The sequence below is a fragment of the Saccopteryx leptura genome, chromosome 1 (assembly GCF_036850995.1).
Source record: "Saccopteryx leptura isolate mSacLep1 chromosome 1, mSacLep1_pri_phased_curated, whole genome shotgun sequence".
NCBI lineage: Eukaryota > Metazoa > Chordata > Mammalia > Chiroptera > Emballonuridae > Saccopteryx > Saccopteryx leptura.
This window is the reverse complement of record NC_089503.1, coordinates 150,713,477-150,735,695: the sequence shown is the minus strand read 5'-3', so window position 1 is coordinate 150,735,695 and position 22,219 is coordinate 150,713,477. Positions and strand designations below refer to the sequence as shown.

Here is a 22,219-nt window from a genome sequence, read left to right as displayed (position 1 = left end):
GTTTTTTGTTGAACTGAATTAAATTTCAAAGAGCCCCTGAGGGCAGGAAGGCTCAAGCATCCGAATCAATTATGTAAACAGTCTCAATAATTCTGGTTTTATTATTAAGCCGGCTTCTGAGAGGCGGCATGGAACTGTAAGCGCACTCGCAGCGAAGGGACCCAGAAAGCTTCGGCGCTCTAGTGGTGGGTCTTAGGGAACAATGAGTTGAAGGCCCCAAACCAGCAGGGTCACGTGCGCCCCGGTGATTCCTGGGGCCTGGGGACCGGGCCAAGCTGGAAGGGGTCGGGGGAGCGCAGCCTGGGTCCGGCTCTGCGACCGCGCAGGGCGGGAACCGGACCTCCGCGGTGGTTTCCGAGCAGCCCGGGTCGGAGCGTCGCGCGCGGGGCGGGGTTGGCGCCGAAGCCGAGGCGCAGGCCGAGCAGTCCCCTCTCCCGGCCGCCCAGTGCGGGAGTCAAGGTCGGGGTCTCTGCAGTGCTTCGGGCCTGGAAACCAGGGGCCCCCGCCCGCGCCCCACCCTGCTCGCCCCCTCTCCTGGCGGCCCCGCGCGCAGCCCAGGGAAGGACGGGGAGGGAAAGGTGGGCGCGTACCTCCGAGGGCCCCGCGCGCCCCGCAGAGCCCCAGGCAGGCGGCCAGCAGAGCGAGGCCGCGCGCCCCAAGCCTCCCCATCCCGCCGCCGCGGCCCAGCACCCGCGCGCCCTCCGGGCCGCCAGGTACCTGCGCGAGCCCCGCCCCGGCCCGCCCCTCCCCACGCGGAGACCCGCTGCTGGGCCCGGGGCGCCGCCCCCAACCAGGGCCGGGCCTGGCCTGTCAGGCAGGGCGGGGAGCGCCTCACCCACCCGCAGCTGTTGCGTCCCGTCAGCGCCTGGCCCCACTCGGGGATTGGCGGGCAGACCCGGCCTTTCCCAGGGAAGACGACGCGGGGGCCCAGCGCCCGGTTGGGCAGCGAGGGCACTGAGGACGGGGTCCCCGCCCTGCCCGGCGACGTCTGCAATGAGTTTAGTGCGCGAGCAGAAGATGATGACAAATGAAAGAAGAATTTCTGGGGGGTGGGAGGCCGAACCCTAACACTCCCCCGGCCGGAGCGATCTCCTTCCCAGAGCGCAGGCCGAGCTGTGCTTATTGCTACCTCCAGGGGTGAACCTGGCGCACGCGCACCAGCAAGTGCCTGTTACGTGAATGAGAACCGAAGCGAGCAGAGAAAACGACCTTATCTTTTCTGCGATTTGATTCCAGGAGTTGGAGAAGTCCCCTTAAACCTAAGCGAGCACAGGTGGGCTTCCATCACTTGTGGCTGAAAGAGCTTCAATCAACTGTAATCCTAGCATGCTGTCCACTGCACCCACTCCTGGGTATGTTCTGCAGGCTCGAGATGAGGATCGATGTCCCGCTGAGTGGTGGTGGGCTCTTAGCATGCACGTGGACGCTGTAGGTCCCCAGCTCAGACTCCGTAGGCACTCATGATTACCTCCCACTATGTTGACTTGCTCCTGCAAGCTCCTGTAGCTCTCTGCATTGGGGCTTAGTCTGGGTCCAGGGGTATGCTTGGCCCATGTATGGCTGCCCATGTGTGCCCAAGGCAGGCAAACGTTGAATGCTCACAGGCACAGTTCTCAACCAGTGACAGAAGGAAGGTGGTGGAAGACATCCAAGCTTCCTTGCCCTCTGGTGGGACAGTTCTGAAGAGGGATCTGAACAGTCTCCTAAGGGACTGAGCTCTTTTTACCCACAACAGTCACCTGCCCGTTAATGTGGGCAGTTGGGAGACCCTCTCCCCCATACTCAGATAATCACAAAACCAGAAAGTGCTGGGGTTGGAAGGAGCTTCTGAGATCTCCTGATCTAGAAGCAGTCACGTCACAGTTAAGATACAACCATGGCTCTGTCTCCATCTTACCTGAGTGCCCAGGACATGTTCCTTAGCCTCCCTGGGTCTTGATTCCGTGCCTGTCAATTGTTGGTTGTCGGCACAAGGACATAATAATAGTTCCTGCTGCCTATTGTTGTGAGGATTAATTAAGATTTTTTTTCAGGTCCTAGCATGAAGCCAAGCGCCAAAGAAGCGGTGAGATCCCAACGAGGTCTGCCGTGGCTTTGTGCCTCCTTTAATACAACTCTTTCCTCCTCTCCAGATTCTTGAAGTTCAAACTACAATAAATTAGACCAGGATTTCAGAGTAGCCTAAGCAGTCTGGTGAGGGATCCCCTGACCCATCGCAAGAATCTTACAGTTGCCTGGGTCCGTGGATTCTACACCACCTCACTCCTCTGTCTTCTTGTTTTGTTGTGTCCTCTCCCCTCCCTCCCGCCAATAAATGCCCAGCACTTTATCAGTGTTGTCTGACTAATGAGCGAGGAATGAACAATTTGCTGGGCTGACAAGCAGCTGAAAAGGGAACCAGCCAAAGAGGATCGATTTTCCAGGCTGTGCACAAACCTGTTACTCTTAGCCGCTGGGGCTCACTCACCTTTTATGGCACCTCATAAATGAAGCCAAATCCACCTCTTATTGATACATCACAACATCACCCCATGTTAGGCATCTCCACATTCCCCACCACCCACGGCAGTCTGATTTTCCTGGGGCTGATGGCCCTGGACCTGAACTAGGTGGGTGGCAGTAGCTCTGTCTCTGGGTGGGTGACAAATCCCCTACCCTGCAGCAGCTGCAGTTTCCTCCCCTATGAAATGAAGAGGCTACATTAAGTGATCTCTAAACTCCCTTCAGGCTCATACTTTTGCAATTCCAATTTGTCATCATTGGCGTTGGGACAGCTATTTAAATAGACCCCTTTTAAGTAGCACACTGAGAGCCCTGAAAGGTTAGAGCAGGGGTCCCCAAACTTTTTACACAGGGGGCCAGTTCAGGGGGCCATTCACTGTCCCTCAGACCGTTGGAGGGCCGGACTATAAAAAAAACTATGAACACACACTGCATATATCTTATTTTAAAGTAAAAAAACAAAACGGGAACAAATACAATATTTAAAATAAAGAACAAGTAAATTTAAATCAACAAACTGACCAGTATTTCAATGGGAACTATGGGCCTGCTTTTGGCTAATGAGATGGTCAATGTGCTCCTCTCACTGACCACCAATGAAAGAGGTGCCCTTTCCAGAAGTGTGGCGGGGGCTGGATAAATGGCCTCAAGGGGCCGCATGCGGCCCGCAGGCCTAGTTTGGGGACCCCTGGGTTAGAGCTTAACTCAGACCAAGGCAGTGATTGATAATGACTATGATGAAGCTTTTCATTTAGAAAAATCATTCAAAGTGTCGAAAAGAGACTCAGATTTGTCTCCCTGTAGAGTGCCCCTGGGCCCCCTTCTTTAAACAGCTCTAATCTATCACTTAAAAGTGTTTTCAAAGTTGAGGTGGTCTCCAGGCACCTTCCGTAGCAGTGAAGATGGCTCTCCAATAATGAGACCTTAGGGTGCTGAGGTGTTAGGGGAAGCCCACTTGTGAGTACAGTGACCGTAAGGATGTTTTTCTAGTGTCTGCTCAAAACATCACCTAGGGCCCCAGTGGGATAGCTCGCCTCAGAGCATCGTCCAGAAACTCAGAGGTTACTGGTTTAGATCCCCGGTCAGGGCACATTGAGGAATAGATCAATGTTCCTGTCTCTCTCCTGCTCTCTCCTTTCCTCTCTCTAAAATCAATAAAATAAACATTTTTTTAAGGAGAAAGATAAAACATCACCCACGTAAGGGTCACACTGAAACACAGACACTTTGGCTACTACTCAGCTGCCATGCCCCAGCCACAAGAATCATTCTATTTCTCCTTTCGCTTGAACTCTGCCCACTCAGGAATGAAAGTATAGAGAGCAGAGAGTGGACACAGAGAAAAGAAGGTCTAGAAATAGAGAGGTGTGCAGTCATTCGACAAGTATCCACTGACCCCCCTCATATGCAAACAGAAGGTGTTGTGCACAAAAGATGACTTAGAGCCGCTGCTGTCCAGATGTCACAAGGTGGGGAGGGGTATGAGACACCTGCCCCAGTGATTTTAACAAAGGTCTGTTAGGAACTGGGCCCGGGACTCTTCTCTGGAACTAACCCGGACACCTTCGACACTGTGACCAGCCTGAGTGGCTGTGTCTGACTTACGTGACCCCACACTACCTAACCCCGCAGGACTGGGCCGGGGTGGGCCCCGGTCTGAAGGGCGTGACCCTGGGAAACAAGAATGTCAATGCTGATTTCTTCTCAAAACTTTCAACCAAGAGGCATTAACAGTGCCATGACTAAGGTTTTCCTTAGTCACTAAGATGAATTTAACCCACAAAGGCCCCATCCAGCAAAATAATGGAGGAACGGGATCATGAGTCATCAGAGATAGCGGTCTGCCTCTGTCTCGTTTTCCACAGAGAGGAGACTGGCCCCAAGTCCCAGAGAAAAGCTGATAAGGGACAGTCGGAGCCACAGACAGCAGCTTCTTGTTGACATTCTCAGTCCCATGAAACCCAGACGGGCTTTCTGAACTCTGTTTCTCTGAGATGCTTCTGGGTTTGTTTGTTTGTTTGTTTGTTTTTCATAATCCTCATTTTATATTCGAGTCAGCACACAATGCTAGGCTCACAGTTCAGGTGCACGTGAATGATCGTCTTCTACGTTTTTCCAAAACGCAGCTTGGTTTCTGTTTGGATCTGCCAGTCTGCTGCGGACCCAGAACGGTACCTCGGTCCACTGAGGTTCTTCCCTCCTGCGTCTCCCTCCCAGGTTGTGCGGAGTTCCACGGGACCTGGTGGTGCCACCATCAGGGGTAACGGGGAGAAGGGGTGTGGCGGTCACCTGCTCCTCAACACCCTTGTGTAGACACCCCTGAGACAGTCCTCACCCCACCTGGGCCTCGGAGGTCATCCGTGCGGGCTCCACAGATGCAGTCTCGTTCCCACAAGCCTGCCGGGTGGGTGGGAAAGGGAGACCCTGAATAGAATGAAATGGAATTGTAGCCACTCAGCAGAACAGGATAGGAAATCACGAATGTAACTGTTGAAACACAAAGCTATCGCTCTCTCCAATCTGAGACGTAGACCAGGATTCTTACTTGTCACATGACAGGCCCATCCAGGAGGCTAACCGTTCTCTGGGACTGACCCTACACCCAGACTAGTTTATGTTTCAATTTGGAGCCAGTTTCCCTGTGGCAATGACTGTGACCTCAGAGGGAGTTAATGTGCGAAAATGAGGTGAACTCCCAGAAGTCACCACTGGCTTCAGAAATGGCAATCTTTAAAAGACTATCTCAGGAGGCGTTAAATGTCCTAGGAGGTCCGCCAGCCAAAGAAAGGGAGAAGGGAGCCAAGGAGGCCTTGTTAGACTTTGCCCGAGAGATCGTGTGCTCTGAGCTCTAGGACACTGCCTACGGAGTGGCCAGGCTCTCTTTAGGGCCTCTCTGTCCAGGACTCTGAATTCCTCAAAGAACAGAACCCCCTCCTGGGGGCGGGGGGCAGAGTGACTCCAGCCAAGCCGCCTACCTCCAGCGCCCAAGAGGTCCTTCATTACCCTGAGACCCACACAGCTCACACCACACTGATAGCACAGAGGCCGGACCCGGGCCGTGTCTTCAGCCCAGGCCAGAGCAGGGCTGCTCTGAGCAGAAGAGGGAACATGTCCTCCAAGTAGGGGAGGATGAATGTTTTCTGCTCCTTCTCGACTTGTAAACACACTTTCTGGGAGATTCTACCCAAAAAGAGAAGCCACAGCTGGAGACTCAGCAGCGGTGGCCCATGAGGAGGAGGGGTTTGGAAACCAGGGGTGGGGCAGGGCCTGGGTGACTGCAGAGGTCTGGGCCCCTTCAGCTTCTTCTCTCCTCAAGGTCTGAGGCCCCCAAGGCCCAAGTTTACATAGTAACTGCGGAGAGGGAAGGGAGTAATCATGTAGTGGAAGAGCCACTTGAGTATCATTTAGGGAGACAGCTCTTCCCGCAGATGCTATAACCCCTGACCCAGTGAGTGGTGAGAGGTTCAAACCCCCAGCTCCACCACTCAGCAAGGCAGGCCACTTAACTGGTGTGCCTCCGTTTTATCATCTGGAAAATGGGCACGGAGGTAAGTGTAGTACCTACCTCCACGGGATGTTTTCAATGCGATCATGCACGCAGTAAGCTTGGCACGTGATGTAGGCAGCATCTTTGACTGCTGACTAGTGTTTCCCATCTCCTTTAAGCAAAGTGAGATACCCTTTCCTTGAAGAATGCTGTTCGTACATGCCCACACCAAGGGGGCACGGAAGCAGCTGGGTGAAGAAGGATGCAGAGAGGTATGTCACTTATAAAAATCACTCTGCCACACTGGTTTGCCTGCAAGGAACAGAACCCCACTAAAAGGGTCTTAATAGAACCACAGCCATATGTGATGTGCATGAGGGAACAAGAGCCTTTTTGTTGTTCAACTTGACCTTGGGTCAGTGGGGATGGTGAGAGAGCCCAGGAGCAAGGGGAGCCCAGCGTTTTGAGGACAGAGCCGGCAGTCCTCGGGTTAACCCAGAAACAAGAGGTCCTGGAAGCCAATGGAATGAGGAAGTCGGCCTCCAAACCTTCACGTTTCACCTGGTTATTATTCCTGTTCAGCTGTCTGCAGCAAATAGCTTAACACGGAAGGAATGTGAAAAATCTCAGAGTCACCTGATTTGATGAAATTATGAGGGGGGCTGGAGGGGGGGTCAAACCACCATCTGCCTTTTGAAACCTATCTTTAAAAGAATGAGAAGGCTGGGCTCACTGGGCTCTGGGGTTCCTGCCAGCTCTGACATTCCATGATAGGCCCTGAACAAATGAACTTGACAAAGGCTTTTCAGTCCCATAGAACACACAAAGATGGCCCTTGTCTGCAGCCACAATAGGCATGCTTGTCACCTTCCCCCAACTGGTGAGTCCTGTTTCTGACTGCCCTTCTCCTGCTTAGTCTCATCCAGAATCAAGGCTCCATGCAGCTGCAGGGTCCGATGTAGAGCCACCCACCCCGTAATGAGGGACCACATGGCCAGCTGCAGGAAGTAAGCTGCTCCCACAGGCCCACCCACGAAGCCCGTGTAGAGTCAGGCCCCGCGGAAGCCCTGCGCTGAGTCCCGGAGCTCCAGGGTAGTTTATGGTCATTTATGTGTCCCCAGGATGTCTGCGGATGTCTTCGTATCTGGCACACATGGGAGATTGCCACCACTGCCAGCTGAGCAGCCCCAGGGGCTCAGACGCAGTGTCGACAGGCACCAGGCCTCATTAGAGGGAACATATTTCTGCTGAACTTGTGCTTCCCACACCAAGCCGCGCTCCGGCAACCCTACTTAAAGAAATATAAGAAGCCACAGGAAACTATTTTCGGCTATCTTAGAACTCAAATATTGATTTTAGATTGTTGAACTCTGCTTTCCAAGGAACCATTTCCTGCTGTGTAGGGGCCAACCCCTCATGCAAGTTCCTCATATGACTCGGTCCTGCCTTCACCCCCTGCAAATGGGCGAGACTTCAAAACAAACATATACTAAAGAGACCCCTCTACTACTGGGCTTCCCAGGATCCAGAGCACTGAAGATGGTCAGATGGGAAACGAAGAGCATCCCCAGCCCTGCCTCCTCCCTCCCACCAGTGCCCATGATTCTGGGTCTCTAGTGCCACCTACAGGAGCTAGAATCAGACACCGGGTTTGTGTCTTCACAGGGTGGTGTGTTCACCTGATGGGCTGGTGGCAACTGACCACAAGGGGATGATGGCCGAGCATCATCAGTGAGCCACCAGGAGGACAGGCAATCCAGTTTCATGGAGGCTGAGGGAGCCAAAAGAATGCATTAGGAACACCCCCCAGAGCTAAGGGCATCGAGAGAAGTCAAGCTGAAGATGAGAGGGGGCCAGGGTTTCTTGGCCGCTTGGGTAAAGCTGCCCTTGGTGAGAGTAGCTTCATAACCTTGCTGGCGGTGGTGAGGAGGGAGGCAGAAACCATCCTTCCCCGAGTGGTAGATGCAGAGAGGAGTCACCGTGCTGACGGTGCCCCACAGTTTGGGTAGGAGATCCGGAAGACAGTCAGACTGCGGGGTGGGGGAACCAGATATCAGGAAAGGGGGGGTTCGGATTAGAGCTTGCGCTTCAGTGGGGAGAAACAGAGAACAAGAAATGGACTACTTCAGGAGAGAGAGGGGACACTAAGGGTGTGTCCTGGAAAGAGGCAGGAGGGGGTGGGGGTCCAGCAGAAAGTGGAGCTCTGTCCTGAACAAGAGGAGAGGAGGTGAGGATGGACTTAGATGGCGGGGGGTTTAGGGGAGCAAGTTCATGGGTCAGTGGGCAGGGAAGCCTCAATTTCCTCCCTAAAGTGGGATGAAAGGTGTCTGTGAAGTGCAGGGGGGCTCCCCACGGGCCTGGGAGGTTTGCAATTATCCTTGGTCTACCCACACTCTCTTCCCCTCTGTTATGTCCAATTGTTCATCATTAAGTTGACCATTACTCCTGTCTGTCCAAGACGGTCCTGGTTGATGCCTACTAGCATAGATATATATACAAAAATGATGATGGGTGATAGAGATAGATAGATGATAGATAGATAGATAGATAGATAGATAGATAGATAGATAGATAGATAGATAATAGATAGATAGATAGGTAGATAGATAGATAGATAGATAGATAGATAGATAGATAGATAGATAGATGTAAAAACTGTAGACACTGGTATTTCATCAACTTTCACAGCTGTCATTTCTCCTACTGCCCAGCCCCCCGCATCAGACACAGGGAAGGGGAAGCACAGCATTGGCCCAGGCCTGGGAATTTTCTAGATAGATGGAGTGGAAGGCTGGGAATTTGAGAGACTTGACAGTTCTGAAAATTGCATAGCATGGGGATAATGACACCTATCATACTCTTCAGGGCACAGAGGGAGGCAAATGAGAAAAGTGTGCAATGTTAGGCATTTGTCCAGGTGGTGACCTCGGCCCACAGACCTCGCAGAGTGGTGTTTTCGTCGCTCTCCCCAAATGCCCAGGAGCTTAGTACCAACAGCAAAGCCTACAACCCCCTTTGCCTGTGCATGAGCTCCATGGCCCCCTGTGGAGATTGACTCCCCATCCCCAAAGCAGTGCAGCGACATTGCTGAAGCGCCTCTTCTTCCTTCCTGTGGCTTCTAAACTCTCACATGATCACTTTGACCCGTGCATGTGGTCTGTATAAGATGCCACAATTGTGCAAAAAGTATACGCCTGACACTCAATCTGGGCTCTTCCCTGACTGACATGTGTACCAGATTGCCCTCCTGGCCTGGACCGTGTCTGCATGTACCAGGCTGAGAAGTCACCTGCGCTGACGTCTGATCAAACCCCTCAGCCCGGGAGGGAGGGGTGGTGCTGTGCTTCCCAGCCTCGCAGAAGCGGATTCCCTGGGCCCAGTGAGTGTTCTGATGCCACGGAGCAGACATTGGACTGTCCAGCCACAGCCCTGTGCCTTCCTGTGTCTCCCGCCAGCCTCCGGGATCCGCCTGCTCCGGGGCACGTGCAGAGGTCAGGAATGATCAGACCCCTGGGGGAAGCGCTGAATCCATCTGCTTAGAACACTTCAAAGAATTTATGTCTGAAGTAAGCCTTAAAAACTAATGACCAAAGTGGGTCATGCATCCCCACCGGTAACTTGACCACTGACGTTTCAGAGGAGAACAGAGAATGGAGCACTACCGCCACCTAGGGAGACATACACTGTGGCCTTCTTGAAGCTGCCTGTGTAGGAGGAGGGAGGCATGCTACTTAGTATCAAAGCATTTACCTCTTTTCTCAAGCCCCATCCCTTGCCCAAACATCAGCTCAGCACAAGTCTCTGATTCTAAACCAACTGCCACGTGCCGTAGCAATGGTGCCCGCATCCCATGGGTGCCCAAACCCCGGCAGTGCCTGCATCCCATCAAAGCCTTGTTTTCCTGGCAGCAGGTAGCAAAGAAGCGTATCCAGAGCTCCAGGCATCAAAGGCTAACAAGAGAGAATAAATTCTCTGATTTCGAAGAAACCATTTCTGAACAGACTGTAGTTAGATTTAGGATCCTGAGATAGAATGTGCCACTTGGGGGCGCCATTGGGCTTTGAGAAAAGCTCTGTCTGCCATTTTTCACATGCCATCGCCAGATCATGTCCAACAAGTCCTTTGAACTCAGAATGAATTTTCATGTCCCTTGTAAGGAAAACAGTCATCTCACCTCTTTAAACTCGAGTGCAATTAACCAAGATTCAGATGACAAGCTCTAAATTCCCCTTCACAAAGCCTCCCAGCCAAACGCAATAAAAAGGAATACAGTGTTAAAAGATGCCTCATGTGTTGTTGTGCAGAAGAGACGGTTGCTTAAGATCAACATTTCAATGTGAAGTGAGAATATTGGTGGGGACACATTGCATAACAGGAACCGTCCAACTTCGGGCTGGAAGCATGAGCCACTCGGGGTCCACGGGGAACACTTTGCTTTGCTGGGGTGTTGGAAAACTCCCGGAGGAGAGAGACAGCGCTCTGTGACCCCAGCTTCTCTCTCGGGCTTTGTTCACCTGGCTCAGGTCCGACGTTCAGGGAGGATCCTCGTGAGGGACAGGGGGAGCAGAAGTTCCCCCCTGCAGAGTATTGCAGAGGCCCCCACAGGAGGGGGTGACAGAAGGCCTAAAATGAATTTTTGAATTCAGTAGAGGATGTCAGTTTTCTGCAGAGTTTTCAGTAAAATAGCCAGTAGGAAAACAGACTGTGACAAAGTTAAAGACACCGGTACAGAGTATCATCGGTCCATATTGGATTTTTCTTCCCCTACGTTCCTGGCACCCAGCCTACCACCCCACGCTTGGGACTCCGTGTCAGGTTTGTGGTTTCCATGGAACCACTTTTCTTTCCCAAATGGTCTTCCCATTGCTCCCCTGTTCTCTTGCAGTGAGTAGGCCCTAAAAGTTTCATATCTGAACCTCGTTTTCCTTTCTCGTAGACTGGAAGACCCTTGTAGGCAAGAGACAGCTCTCCCATCTCTGTAAGTTCTGTGGCTCGGCCAAGGACCATTTCAGACATGTAATCAATGCTTCCAAATTTACCAAATTATTTAAGAAGGAATGAGAAGATGGAAGAAAAACCTTCTTCCATTTGCTTGTCTTTCAAGGAAGAGATGGGGGTTCTATTGGTGGACAGGCTTGAGGGTGTCAAAGCCTTACAAAGAAACATATATGAAAGATGAAAAGCACGCACCTCAGCCACACTCACAACCCCGAGGCCTTTTTTCTTTTTAAGATAAATTACCATGCAGACAGTGGAACAATCAAAGAGCCGTGTCTTAGGAGAATGAACCCAGCAATATTGTAAAAGGCTAATCAGAAGAGGGAGGAACTGCCCCCCACCCCTGTAGTCATTCCTGTTTATCGCACGCTGGCTCTGTGCAAGCCACTTTTGATTTATTATCTTTAAACTCCAGGAGTCTTGCTCAGAGAGCATTTAGCTGCTCATCAGAGGCCTGGAGTGAATGTGTGAGACTTAAGCCCTGAGCTCTCAGCATCCAAAGATTACCATCCGCTGCAGCAGATCCCGTCTCTCTGGGGCACCCTGCAGGTCCTTGGGGCTGCCTGCCAAGGAGGCACGGAGTACATCTGGGGTCTGACAGGGAGGAGGGGCTCTCATGCCCTCTGCCACCAGCTCACCATCTCTGGGTGCTGTGAGCACCAGCTCCCTCCCAGGTGGTCGAGGGACCGGGGTCCAGCCCTGCAGGTGCCCTGGTATGACCAGGTGGAGGCTCCCTGTCTCCTCAAGGCCTCATGGCATTATGAGCCTGCCACCTTCAGGGCTGGGACTACATTCAACCTTCCAGAGTCCCAGAGGGCCTTGCCCTCAGTAAGCACATTTTAAAATTGTGGGACCAGCGCTTGGGAGAGAAAGAAGCCTACTGAACATGTGTACTGGGAGTCATCTTGCCCATCCTGTTGGTAGTCCATTAAAAATCATCCACAGGTTGATCGCCTGGTCTGAGCCACCATTGCTTTTTGTCCTGATGTGGCAGACGCCTCCTAACAGGTTTGGTTGTGTCTGTTTCTGTAACCCTCCCTCTCCCTACCTTCCCATCTCGACCCAACATGGCGGTCCTCCTAAAACATCATTCAGGTGGCTCTTCAGTGAAATCCCTGCCTGGCCCCTTCAGTCTCAGGGTAAAAGCCCTGGTCCTCACAAGGGCCCATTCCCTCACCCCAGCCTTTGCCTGGGCACCCTCTGCAGGGTGGGCTCTCCTTCCAGTGACCCTCATGGCTCAGTCCCTTCCCTGCTGTAGGACTTTGCTCAGATATCAGTCTTTCAAGTAACGGACCCCCCCACACACACACACACACACACACTGATTCTTCCTCCCCTGCTTTGTTCCTCTCCCCGGCACTATAGCCCTTCACTAGACGTATTTTCTGTTTATCACATCATTGTTAGTTATTTGTTGCCTGTCTCCTGCCCCTTGAAGCTGTGTTTGTGCACTCGTGTGTGCCCGTGCGCATGCATGTGTGTGTTTCACAAGCATTAGGAGCAGTGCCTGGTATGCATAGTGAGCGATCAGCACATGTTTGTTGAATGAATGTTGAGTGACTGGCCCTACGCAGCCTACCAGCTGTAGCTGTGAGATCGCGAAGGTCAAGAATGTGAAGGAAGAGAAGGGGGACTGAAAACCAACCTCGGGCACAGAGGGGCTGGGTGTGGTCACCAAGGCCACACAGGTGAGCTGGGACACCGACCCATCCTCTGAGCCCTAGAGCAGCTCTTGGCCAGTACACTGAACAGCCTCATTCTAGAGATCGAGGGCTCACTACGAGGGACAAAGGTGGGTTGAGGGGGCAGTATTAAGCACTGGGGCGCACAGGCCAGATTTCAGGGGCCCTTGAAAAAAATATGGGATGATATTTCAGGCCGTGACAAGGGCACCACTAGGGAGCTAGTAATTTCGCTATGGAGGCTGAATAAACAGGAAGTATTATTTTATGAGCGTTGTAACCCTACTGCACAGCCTAGAGGAACAACGGTTACTTTAAGATGAGGCAGGACTCAAACTCATCTCCAGATGTGAGTTGTCACCAGAACACAGGTTAATGTATTTACCCATGTTAGTAACTTACTACATCGTACCCTGGTAAAATGAATACTTTCTCTAGGAGCTTGAACGGCCACCAGAGAGGTCTGGACAGACCTTCCCTGATGTGCTTTCACCTGGCTTTGCTTGAACACTCTTCCGGTTATTTGCCTGGAAACTTGACGGTACAGTCAAGGTGGTCATGAGTCTTGAATCATGTGGCTCATTGTCCTCTGTCCAAACCCACGAGATCATTTCATAAGACGTCAGTCCATCATCGAGTCCCTGGAAGTCCGGTTCATTGAAAGAGAGCTGTGTGGTTAGCAGCCGCCTGGAGCCCTCCAGACAGCCGACAGCCCAGGGTTCAGCCAACTGGCAGGATTCCACTGGAAATTTCCACCGATTAGCGCTCCACAGTCAGGCAGTAAATTGGAAAGCCAAAGAGTAGAAGCAGATCTATGGAAAATAATTGCCCGCCCATCAGTGACTCTAGCTATGGAGAGATCTCAAAGAATATCATTAGAGCATGACCTGTGGTGGCGCAGTGGATAAAGTGTTGACCTGGAATGCTGAGGTCACCGGTTCGAAACCCTGGGCTTGCCTGGTCAAGGCGCATGTGGGAGTTGATGCTTCCTGCTCCTCCTCCTGTTCTCTCTCTCTCTCTCTCTCTCTCCTCTCTCTCTCAAATAAAAATGAGTAAACAAAATCTAAAAAAAATAATAATAATAAAATATAATTGTAAAAAAAAAAAAAGAATATCATTAGAAAAATGGCAGATCAGTGGAAAATAATTGCCCACCCATCAGTGAATCTAGCTATGGGGAGATCTCAGAGAATATCATTAGAAAAATGACTAAATCTTGGCAATTGTCAACAGCCTTTCATGCCCCAACCTTCATAGGTGTGCAATGACCTTTGATATGATCATCCTCATCACCATCGGCAACATCCACGGAAGCAGAATGTGTGTTAAGTTTCCACCATCTACATAGTGGTCTTCTGACAGCCTGCCCCAGGGGCCAGCCTTTAGATGTTCCCTAAGTAATCTATGACCACCACTTTGTTCTCTAGGTAATCTATGACCATTACCTGAGGCTGAGGCTGCCCTTTAACTGGACCAGCTTCCACCGGCTGATGCAGATATTGGTTGCAGATGTTTTCAGTATTGTGAGTCATGCTTTGTCATACACAAGATACTTAGGGTTCCCTGACCAGAAAAAGTAATAAGATAGCTATATAAATCCACTTATTTCTTACAGTAACTCTTTGAGGGGGCAGGTATTATTTTTACCAGTTTATAAATGATCAAACGGAGTCTCAGATAAGGAAGCTGACTGATGGGTGCATGGTCTTGGATGAGTGGCAGAGTCCTTATATGATGGCTCTGAGAGAAGTACATCCCAGAGAGACACAACCTTTCCTGGTTTGCAAAGAAAAAAATGGAGCATGAACTCTTGACTTGAAAAGGTATTGTTGACGTGTACGTGTGCGTGTGTGTTAAAGAGAATGGGAGAGACAGACAGAGAAAGAGAGAATGAGTCCGTGTGTCCCCACTTAAAAAGGAGACTGAGTTCAGGGAAACAACAAAAGTTTAGGAACCCAGGACCAAAGACAAAGCTGTAAGCAGAGCCCCCAGGACACTGACTGAACAGGCACATCAAGTGACCTGAGTCGCAGGGAGAATCAGAGCAGAACTTCCATCAGGAAGGAGACAAGGACAGGACGGGAAAGAAAGGAAAGAGCCACACCATCGTTTCGAGGTCCTGAGTGGACCCTGACTTTGGAAGGGAAATGAAAACAAGAAGGTCTGGAAATGGTGGCACTGTGGCCACCCAGGGACCCAACCACTGACCCCTGAACGGGTGGCAGCAGACCGTGGTCCTGTGTGCCTCTAGACGCTGAGTCCCCGAAGGACACAGGACGGTGTCTCATTTCCTGAGGGCACCTTCAAGGGCTAGACTGTCCAGCGGTATCACCAAGCCACTGAGCCAGCCTCTTCGGTGATATCCACGCCACTCTGGCATCTGGGAAAGCTCCTGAGTCCGAGTTCAAACTTGATCACTGCTGTTTCTTAACTGTGTGGTCTGACGCTAGTGAGACTGTCCTCTGTGACCTCCTTGCAGGACTGGAGCAAGAATCAGATGAGAAAACAGATATAAAAACGTTTTGTAAACTACCGAACATTTCTACTGTCACTTCTTTCTTTCCATTACGCCTCCCAGCATGGACACTCTCTGAGCTGCCATGGTCCAGGACGACCCAGCTGGACTAGAGTTATGTAAGTGCTTGATGTCCTGTGCACTGCCTAACTCGTTTGCTCCTCACTGTCATGCCAGAATGCACTATCGTCATTCCCATTTTACATCTGTGGTCATTGAGGCCTGGGGAGGTCAAGTATCCAGTCCAGTGTACTCTAGGTAGAAAATAATACAGCCTGGATTATGATCCAGGCCGTCTGGCTTCAGAGTTCATGTTCCTAACCTCTAAGTCACATGATTTCACCATCTTAGATGGCGTAACTGGCCCAGGAATAGGGCCATAGGTGTGTGCTAATCAGAGCCGTTCAGCATTAACATGTGGGCAGAGAGGAGGCTCTCTCTCTCCGTAGGAACAAGGTCACCCTGGAGCTCAGGACAGTCGTTCTCACAGACACAGCTTTCTAGAGAATGAAGATCTCAAAATCTCACACAGGTCATATTGGTCAGGGAGGTTACTTATTGTAAGAAACAATCCAAGTAAGTTTATTTCGGGCTCTCCTAACAGCCCAACACCAGTGAGCTCGATGGAGCCGCTCACCTCCAAGCAGCAGCTGAGTGATCCATTTTCCATTTTGTGGTTGCTGTGGCTGTGTGGCTTTCTGAGTATTTCTAGACTTAGGTCACGGTGACATACATGGTTGAATGAAAGACAAAGGAGGTGTAGGTAGAAAGTCAGAAAGTAATACCGGGAGTCCTCCATTGTCCTGTTGTCACCGAGAGGGTGTCTAATGAAATGTCCAATGTCAGAGAGGCTTTGACTGCTGGGTGGGCCCTTTCTTTACACCCTTCTCTAGTCCTCTCTGTGCTCCCCACGCCAGGCCCCCATCCTCTCACCGTGGACTGCCGGTGGGGGCAGGCAGCGCCGCAGGCACAGACCAGATAGAGAATTCTGGCTGTCTGGAAACACAGGCATGCAAATCATGTTACTACTTTTCTTTCATTTTAACACACTGTATTGTAATCACGATGTGACCAAATCCTGAGAGACTGGCCTGGCCTGGCAGAGCATAAGGTAGATGCCGTATATGAACAACTCAATGTGGTAAGTCTACAGGAGAGGTCTGGGTAAAATGCTTGAGAAACCAACAGGCAAGGGAGATTGACAAGAGCCCGGCAGAAATGTCGCTCTGTAAACTCTGGTGGAGCTGTGAAGGGAGCCCATGGGCAAGGACGCTCTGGGTGGCCCTTCACGTCCCACCGGGCCAACACACCACCACACAACCGCCGTCCACAAGAGCTTGCTCCTCGGATTCTGCAGCACAAGGCTTAGCTCAGCTAACAAAGGCTATAACAGCCCTCAGACACATCTTTCATGTCAAAGTGTTTCCTGGGGAAAAATACAGATCTGAGACGATTCTCACCAACCTCCGGGGCTCACCTGAAAGCAGAAGCCTCTGAGACTGGGTGTTTCTCTCTCCTCCTGCCTCAGGACTCTGCAACGGACTGACCATGGGGCCTTTGTTCTTTTCCCCTGGGAGTCAGTGCTGATTCATCTCTCTGCTATTCCATGCCACTTCCTTTGTTCCTCTCTTTGGCTGGAAGTTTATCCACCTTCCGTAATTTCCTCTCGTTTAGACTTCCCCTACTTGTGACCTATTCAGTTCAGAGCGGCTCTGTTATCTCACAAGCAGCTCATTTCGTTCATTGCTCTGGAAGGATAGGGTCATGTTGGAAATATTGGTTGTGTGAAATGAAACTTTAGGCTCTAGGAAAATGGGACCCATTCTAGCTGACAGATGAGTCAGGTAGCAGGCTCCATCCTCCCCCACACACACACACACGTCCATCCCACCCCTACCTCCACCTGCACTTTCCTTCCCCCTTGTACCTGTAAACGGGCACCATTAGCGTTTTGTGTCTGGTGATGGTGTCACTGATCATCAATCACATTGGGACACTTTAGAAAGTGAAAGAAGGCCCTAAAAGTCATTAAGAAGCAATCATTGAGCTACAGCAGATACAAAGTAGGACTATCCGGGACAGACCAACATGTAAAATCATCCAATTATTATGTCTCCTGAGGCTCTCTCTTCCTTCTTCTTCTTTTTTTAATTGAATAGATTTGACATTTAACATTGTATCGATTGAAGATGTGCAACCTGTTGATTTAATCCATTTCTCTATTGCAGTAGGATTGCCATTGTTGTGGTATCTAGTTCCTCTACCCTGTCACCTAGTTATTGTACAATGTTGTCCACCTTTGACCCACTGCGCATTCGATCTCTGTGTCTAGCTCACTACTGACTGCAGGTTTGGACCCTTAAACCACATCAGTCTCATCTCCCACCGTACATCCTCTGGTGACCATCATTTTACTCTCTGCTGTTTCTGAGTCTGACTTTTTTAGATTCCACATATTACTGATATATATCATCCCCTACTTGTCTTTCTCTGACTTACCTCAGCACACTGTGCACCAATTCCATCCAGGTGGTCACGAATGGGAGGATTTCCTCCTTGCTCGTGACTACTGACACTGGAAATATTGGTGTTCATCCTGCCTGTCACCGTTCTGCCATGTAAGTAGAGACAAAGACTGAATTTTTATGTGTGCTTAATTCAGGTGGCCAGTGATTTGAAAAAATGGGGATTCTCTACCCGTGTACCCTGAAAACTGTCCTGACATCTCATCTCAAGCCAATCTTTTTTTTTTTTTTTTTTTTTTTTTTTTATAAAGGGAAGATTCCAAGTTTTGTTCTTGGGATCTGGGTTTGGAATTTAGAGAAAAGCTAATTAGATAAAAGTTGCAGTCCAGAGATTTTTCTAGTGTTTCTTCATCTGCTGACCAGTACCTCTCTATCTGCATCCTTAGAGCACCAAGGCTGAGATACCGTCCAGGTTCCTTGCAGACCTGGGCCTGGGGCACAGAGGTGGACTGCTTGTAGCCTCGTAAAGTCACGTAGGCCCATTCATGTACCCAGCTCCTGGAACAAACCTTTGTACTTGCATTAATCATTAGGCCTATTTTTCTTTTATTTAGAAATTAAATTTAATGGGGTGACATTGATCAATAAGAGCACATAGGTTTCAAGTCAACAATTTTATAACATTAAAACTATTGATTATGTTGTGTGCCCATCACCTTATTTATTGTAACTAAAATCTATGGTTACTAAAGCCAAAATTTTAACTCTTGAGCTCCCCCTGCGACAACCACTGTGCTGGGCCAGGGATAAACATAGGGCAGGTTAGAATGACACAAGTCTCACTTTTCTTACTGAGGTTCGGTCACTTTTTTCTACTAAATGCTCCATAAGTTTCTGTGAGCATTCAGTTAATTTCTAAGTTTCTGGAAAATGTTGATTCAGTCCCAGTCACCATCCCAACAAGTTATGGATATCAAAGAATTGACTCTAAAGTTTATAGAGAGAGGGGCATGCCCAGAAGAGCCAACCGTGTTGAAGGAGAAGAACCAATTTGGAGGGCTGATGCTAATTTACTTCAAAACTTACTCTACAACTGCAGTCATCAAGACAATGTGGTATTGGAGAAAGAACAGACACAGAGATCAGTGGAACAGACTAGAGAACCCAGAGGTAGACCACACAACTATAGTCAGCTGAGCTTTGAGACAGGCACAAAGGCAGTTCAGTAGAACAAAGACAGTCTTTTCAACAAGTGGTGCTGGGTCAACTGAACATCCACGTGCAGGAAAAACAAAAAATGAATCTAGATACAGACCTTATATCCTTCACTAAAATGAACTCAAAGTTGATATAGACCTGAATGTAAAATGCAAAACTATACAATTCTTAAAAGATAATCTAGGAGAAACCCCGGATGACCTTGGGTATGGTAGATGCCTTTGTAGCTAGAACACCGAACACAGGAGCCATGAAAGAAGTAATCGACAAGCTGGATTTCATCAATGTGTACAAGTTCCGCCCTGTGAAAAACAACATCAAGAGACTTAGAAGACAAACCACAGACTGGTGGGAAAAAGTTGCAGGAAGACACGTGGGATAACACTGTTATCCAAAATATTCAAGGAACTGTCAAAGCTCAACAATAAGAAAACAAAAGAGAAGGAAGAGCCAATATGTAATGTGTGTGGTTGAACTGGCTGCTGGTGACTGTGACAGATAAGCTGCCTTGCAGAGCCACCCTCCGAGAGCCTTGGAGCATTACAGAACACTTAATCCAGGGGGTGGCAGGTGCTACTCTGCTGGCTCACATCTTTTTCACCACCCCACTTGTGGCTTGAGCATGCGTCCTTACTCAGCAGGGCCCCTCAATATTCCATGCTCAGCACCCACCAGGAAGCCCCAGGGCAGGACATGGGGCCACACTGGTATGGCATGAGGGAAGGTCCAGGGAGGTTGTACCTGAGTGAGCGTCCATCCCAACCCCACAGAGCTGACCACTCACTGGAAGCTGAGATGGGAGAAGGGATCTGGAATGGTACCTACAGAGCAGCTGACCAGGTGGGAAGGAAGATGGGGATGCAAGTTATTAAGATGTGGCACACAATTTGCAAAAGATAAGAGCCATAAGGAAGATACTAAGCTGAGTGCTCTGTGGGGTTTAGAGAAAGAAGTGGAAATGTACGTCCAGGTGGAATAGAGGTTAGGGAACTTTTCACGACTGAGGGAGCACATGTTCCAACTCAGAGGGACAGGGGGCTGTGGAAATGAGTGGACATTGTGGACTGAGTGGGAAACGGAAGGGTGTGGTCTCAAGGAACAGAGTGGTGAGTGGCTTAGTCACAGGAAAGTGCCTTAGCGGGGCTCCCAGAAGCAGACCTTGAGACAAGGGCTTGAATCCAGCAGGTAATTTGGGAGGTGACCCAAGAAGTGGGGAAGTGAGGGAGGGAAAGAAAAGAAGTCTTATGTGTCATGCAAGCAGGTTATCTCTTTCGACAGCCGGAACTCTATGGGAGACGGCACTGAGCACACCATAGGGGCTCCCTCACTCCATGGTGCAGAAGTGGGAGTAGTTTCCACTTGTCCCCCATTGTTATTGCTTGTGGGCTGCTCGGAGGGGCATCGACTCTGGCTCTGGCCCTCCCTCTGTGCAAGCCGATCATGACAGAAAGTCACTGGCTTCAGGACAAAGTCGCTGAGGTTTAGGGTCACTGATAGCATCTGTTCAGAAAGCTGGGGCTTTTTGGAGCCAGGAATTAAGCAGCTGGGTAGGAACTGGGGGCATGTTTAGAGCCGGGCCCAAGTGACCATAGGGGCCTTATATGGAAATAAGTGACAGGACTGGGTAGGGGCCTGGGGCGCACTGGGCTCTCACGACCATCTAAGACCTGTAACCACTACTCACATCCAGCTGACTGTGGCCTTCAGCAGCAGGGGACCCAGTGTTGTTGCCAGATATTCCAACTTTTCCGAAGAGGCCAGATATGAGCATTCCTTTTTGTATGTTAAATGCCTTAAAGTCTAAATGTGAACAACTAATCAATGGTTTAGGAAAAGCCCTCTGCCAAGTGAACAAAGTCTATGGATTGGGAACCAATGGCCCTCAGGCTGGTTGCAGCCACTAACATGTTGGAACAGTGGGACACAATGGGAAACTTTTCACAAGTGGACTGGGGCCGTATTATAAACAAAATGTTGATTTCTAGGCTTGGAAATGTGTGCTTAAATGGGTTTTTGCCCTGGAAAAAACCACAGAGTAGAGTTGAGCAGGAGAGAGGAGTAATGTGAGCTCTCCTAGAGAAAAGGTTAGTCCCGTGATGGAGCAGAGAACAGGCAGTGAAAAGGGGAGTGAAAGGCAGGTGGTAACTTACGAGGCTGAAGCTATATTTCAGGTAGGAAACTGTGAAGGCCTGGGAAGGATCTGGGTAGAAGCTTAGAGCGGGCATAGCAGAAAGGAGGTGAAAGGCACAATAATCTGTCGATGTATTGGTACAAATGAATTGCACTACTTTCATTGGCTCTTCTCCCTGGTTGACTTGCTCCTCAACCTCCTTCTGCTGGCCCGGAGTCCTTGTTTCAGGATCTGTCATGGAGGAAACCCAAAAGAGACAATACCTATTATATTGGTCACCAAGTCATTGTGCTCTGAGGGTTGCTCTTTTTAAATGACACTCAAGTGCTTACAGATGCCCCCTCTAGAGAAAGAAAGAAAAAGAACCCCTTAATATAAAGGAGTAGCAGGAGAGTTGATGAAGGCGGCACAATCGTAGACCACAGGGAAGACACTCTGGGGTACATGGCACCTACAGACGTCTCCGGACCACAGCCTCTGGCCCCAACTGAAGAGAAGAACCTGCCCTCCCCCACCTGCATTCACAACCACGATGAAACAAATCCCTGGACAAGCTACTTTGTCCATTAGAGAGAGACATAAACTATGTTTTCACCAGGAGGTCAGCTGGAACTGCCAATGATGAGCGTGGTCAAGGCCGAGGGAAGCCAGAATGGGCCTCGCCACACTCGGCCATTAATGGATGACCCACAGTGGTCAAGCCACGTTCAAGACACATCTGTGAGCCTGTAACTCACTTGAAACAGAAAAACCTTTGAAGAGCCCATCTTACAGTTTTCACTGCACTGGTGTAAATGAGATGTCGAGCTTAATGTAGAAATAAATGACACATTTAAAATGCATTACGCCCAGAAGAGGGTGGGTGATAATGGTCAGAGTATTGGCAAGCATGTCATTTGTCTTTGTGTGCATTTATACTCCTACATTTTCCATCAGATTCTTCACCTGCTGGAGTCCTCAGAACCAGCAACTCTTCAATATAATGTGTTGTGTTACTTGCTGAGCAGGTGCCTTCTTAAAGACACAATGCCAGGCACACAGAGCTGAGTTGTGTATAGTTTTGGCCTTCCATGAGCTCATGGTGTAATAGGAGAGTGAGCTAACACCAAGGATTAGATTTCCAAATCAAGTTTGCTTGATTAGAGACCTTACTCAGACTCAAGCTCTATTAGTAATTTCAGGATACACCATCCTGGAAGCACCAGCAAGGCAGAGGGAGGT

The 22,219-nt window shown here is 50.0% G+C and overlaps 1 protein-coding gene across 1 annotated transcript in view; it reads right to left on the bottom strand.

Moving 5' to 3' along the window:
- The window catches only part of LOC136388144 (chondroitin sulfate proteoglycan 4-like), a 74,519-nt gene extending 62,463 nt beyond the window's left edge, over window positions 1-12,056 (bottom strand). The window contains exons 1-4 of the mRNA XM_066360124.1: window positions 12,036-12,056; window positions 11,495-11,581; window positions 836-988; window positions 591-717 (exon numbers count right to left, since the gene is read on the bottom strand). Of these exons, the coding sequence (XP_066216221.1) occupies window positions 591-717; window positions 836-988; window positions 11,495-11,581; window positions 12,036-12,056 (388 nt within the window). The remainder of the gene's footprint in view (window positions 1-590; window positions 718-835; window positions 989-11,494; window positions 11,582-12,035) is intronic.
- Window positions 12,057-22,219: the final 10,163 nt, after the last annotated feature.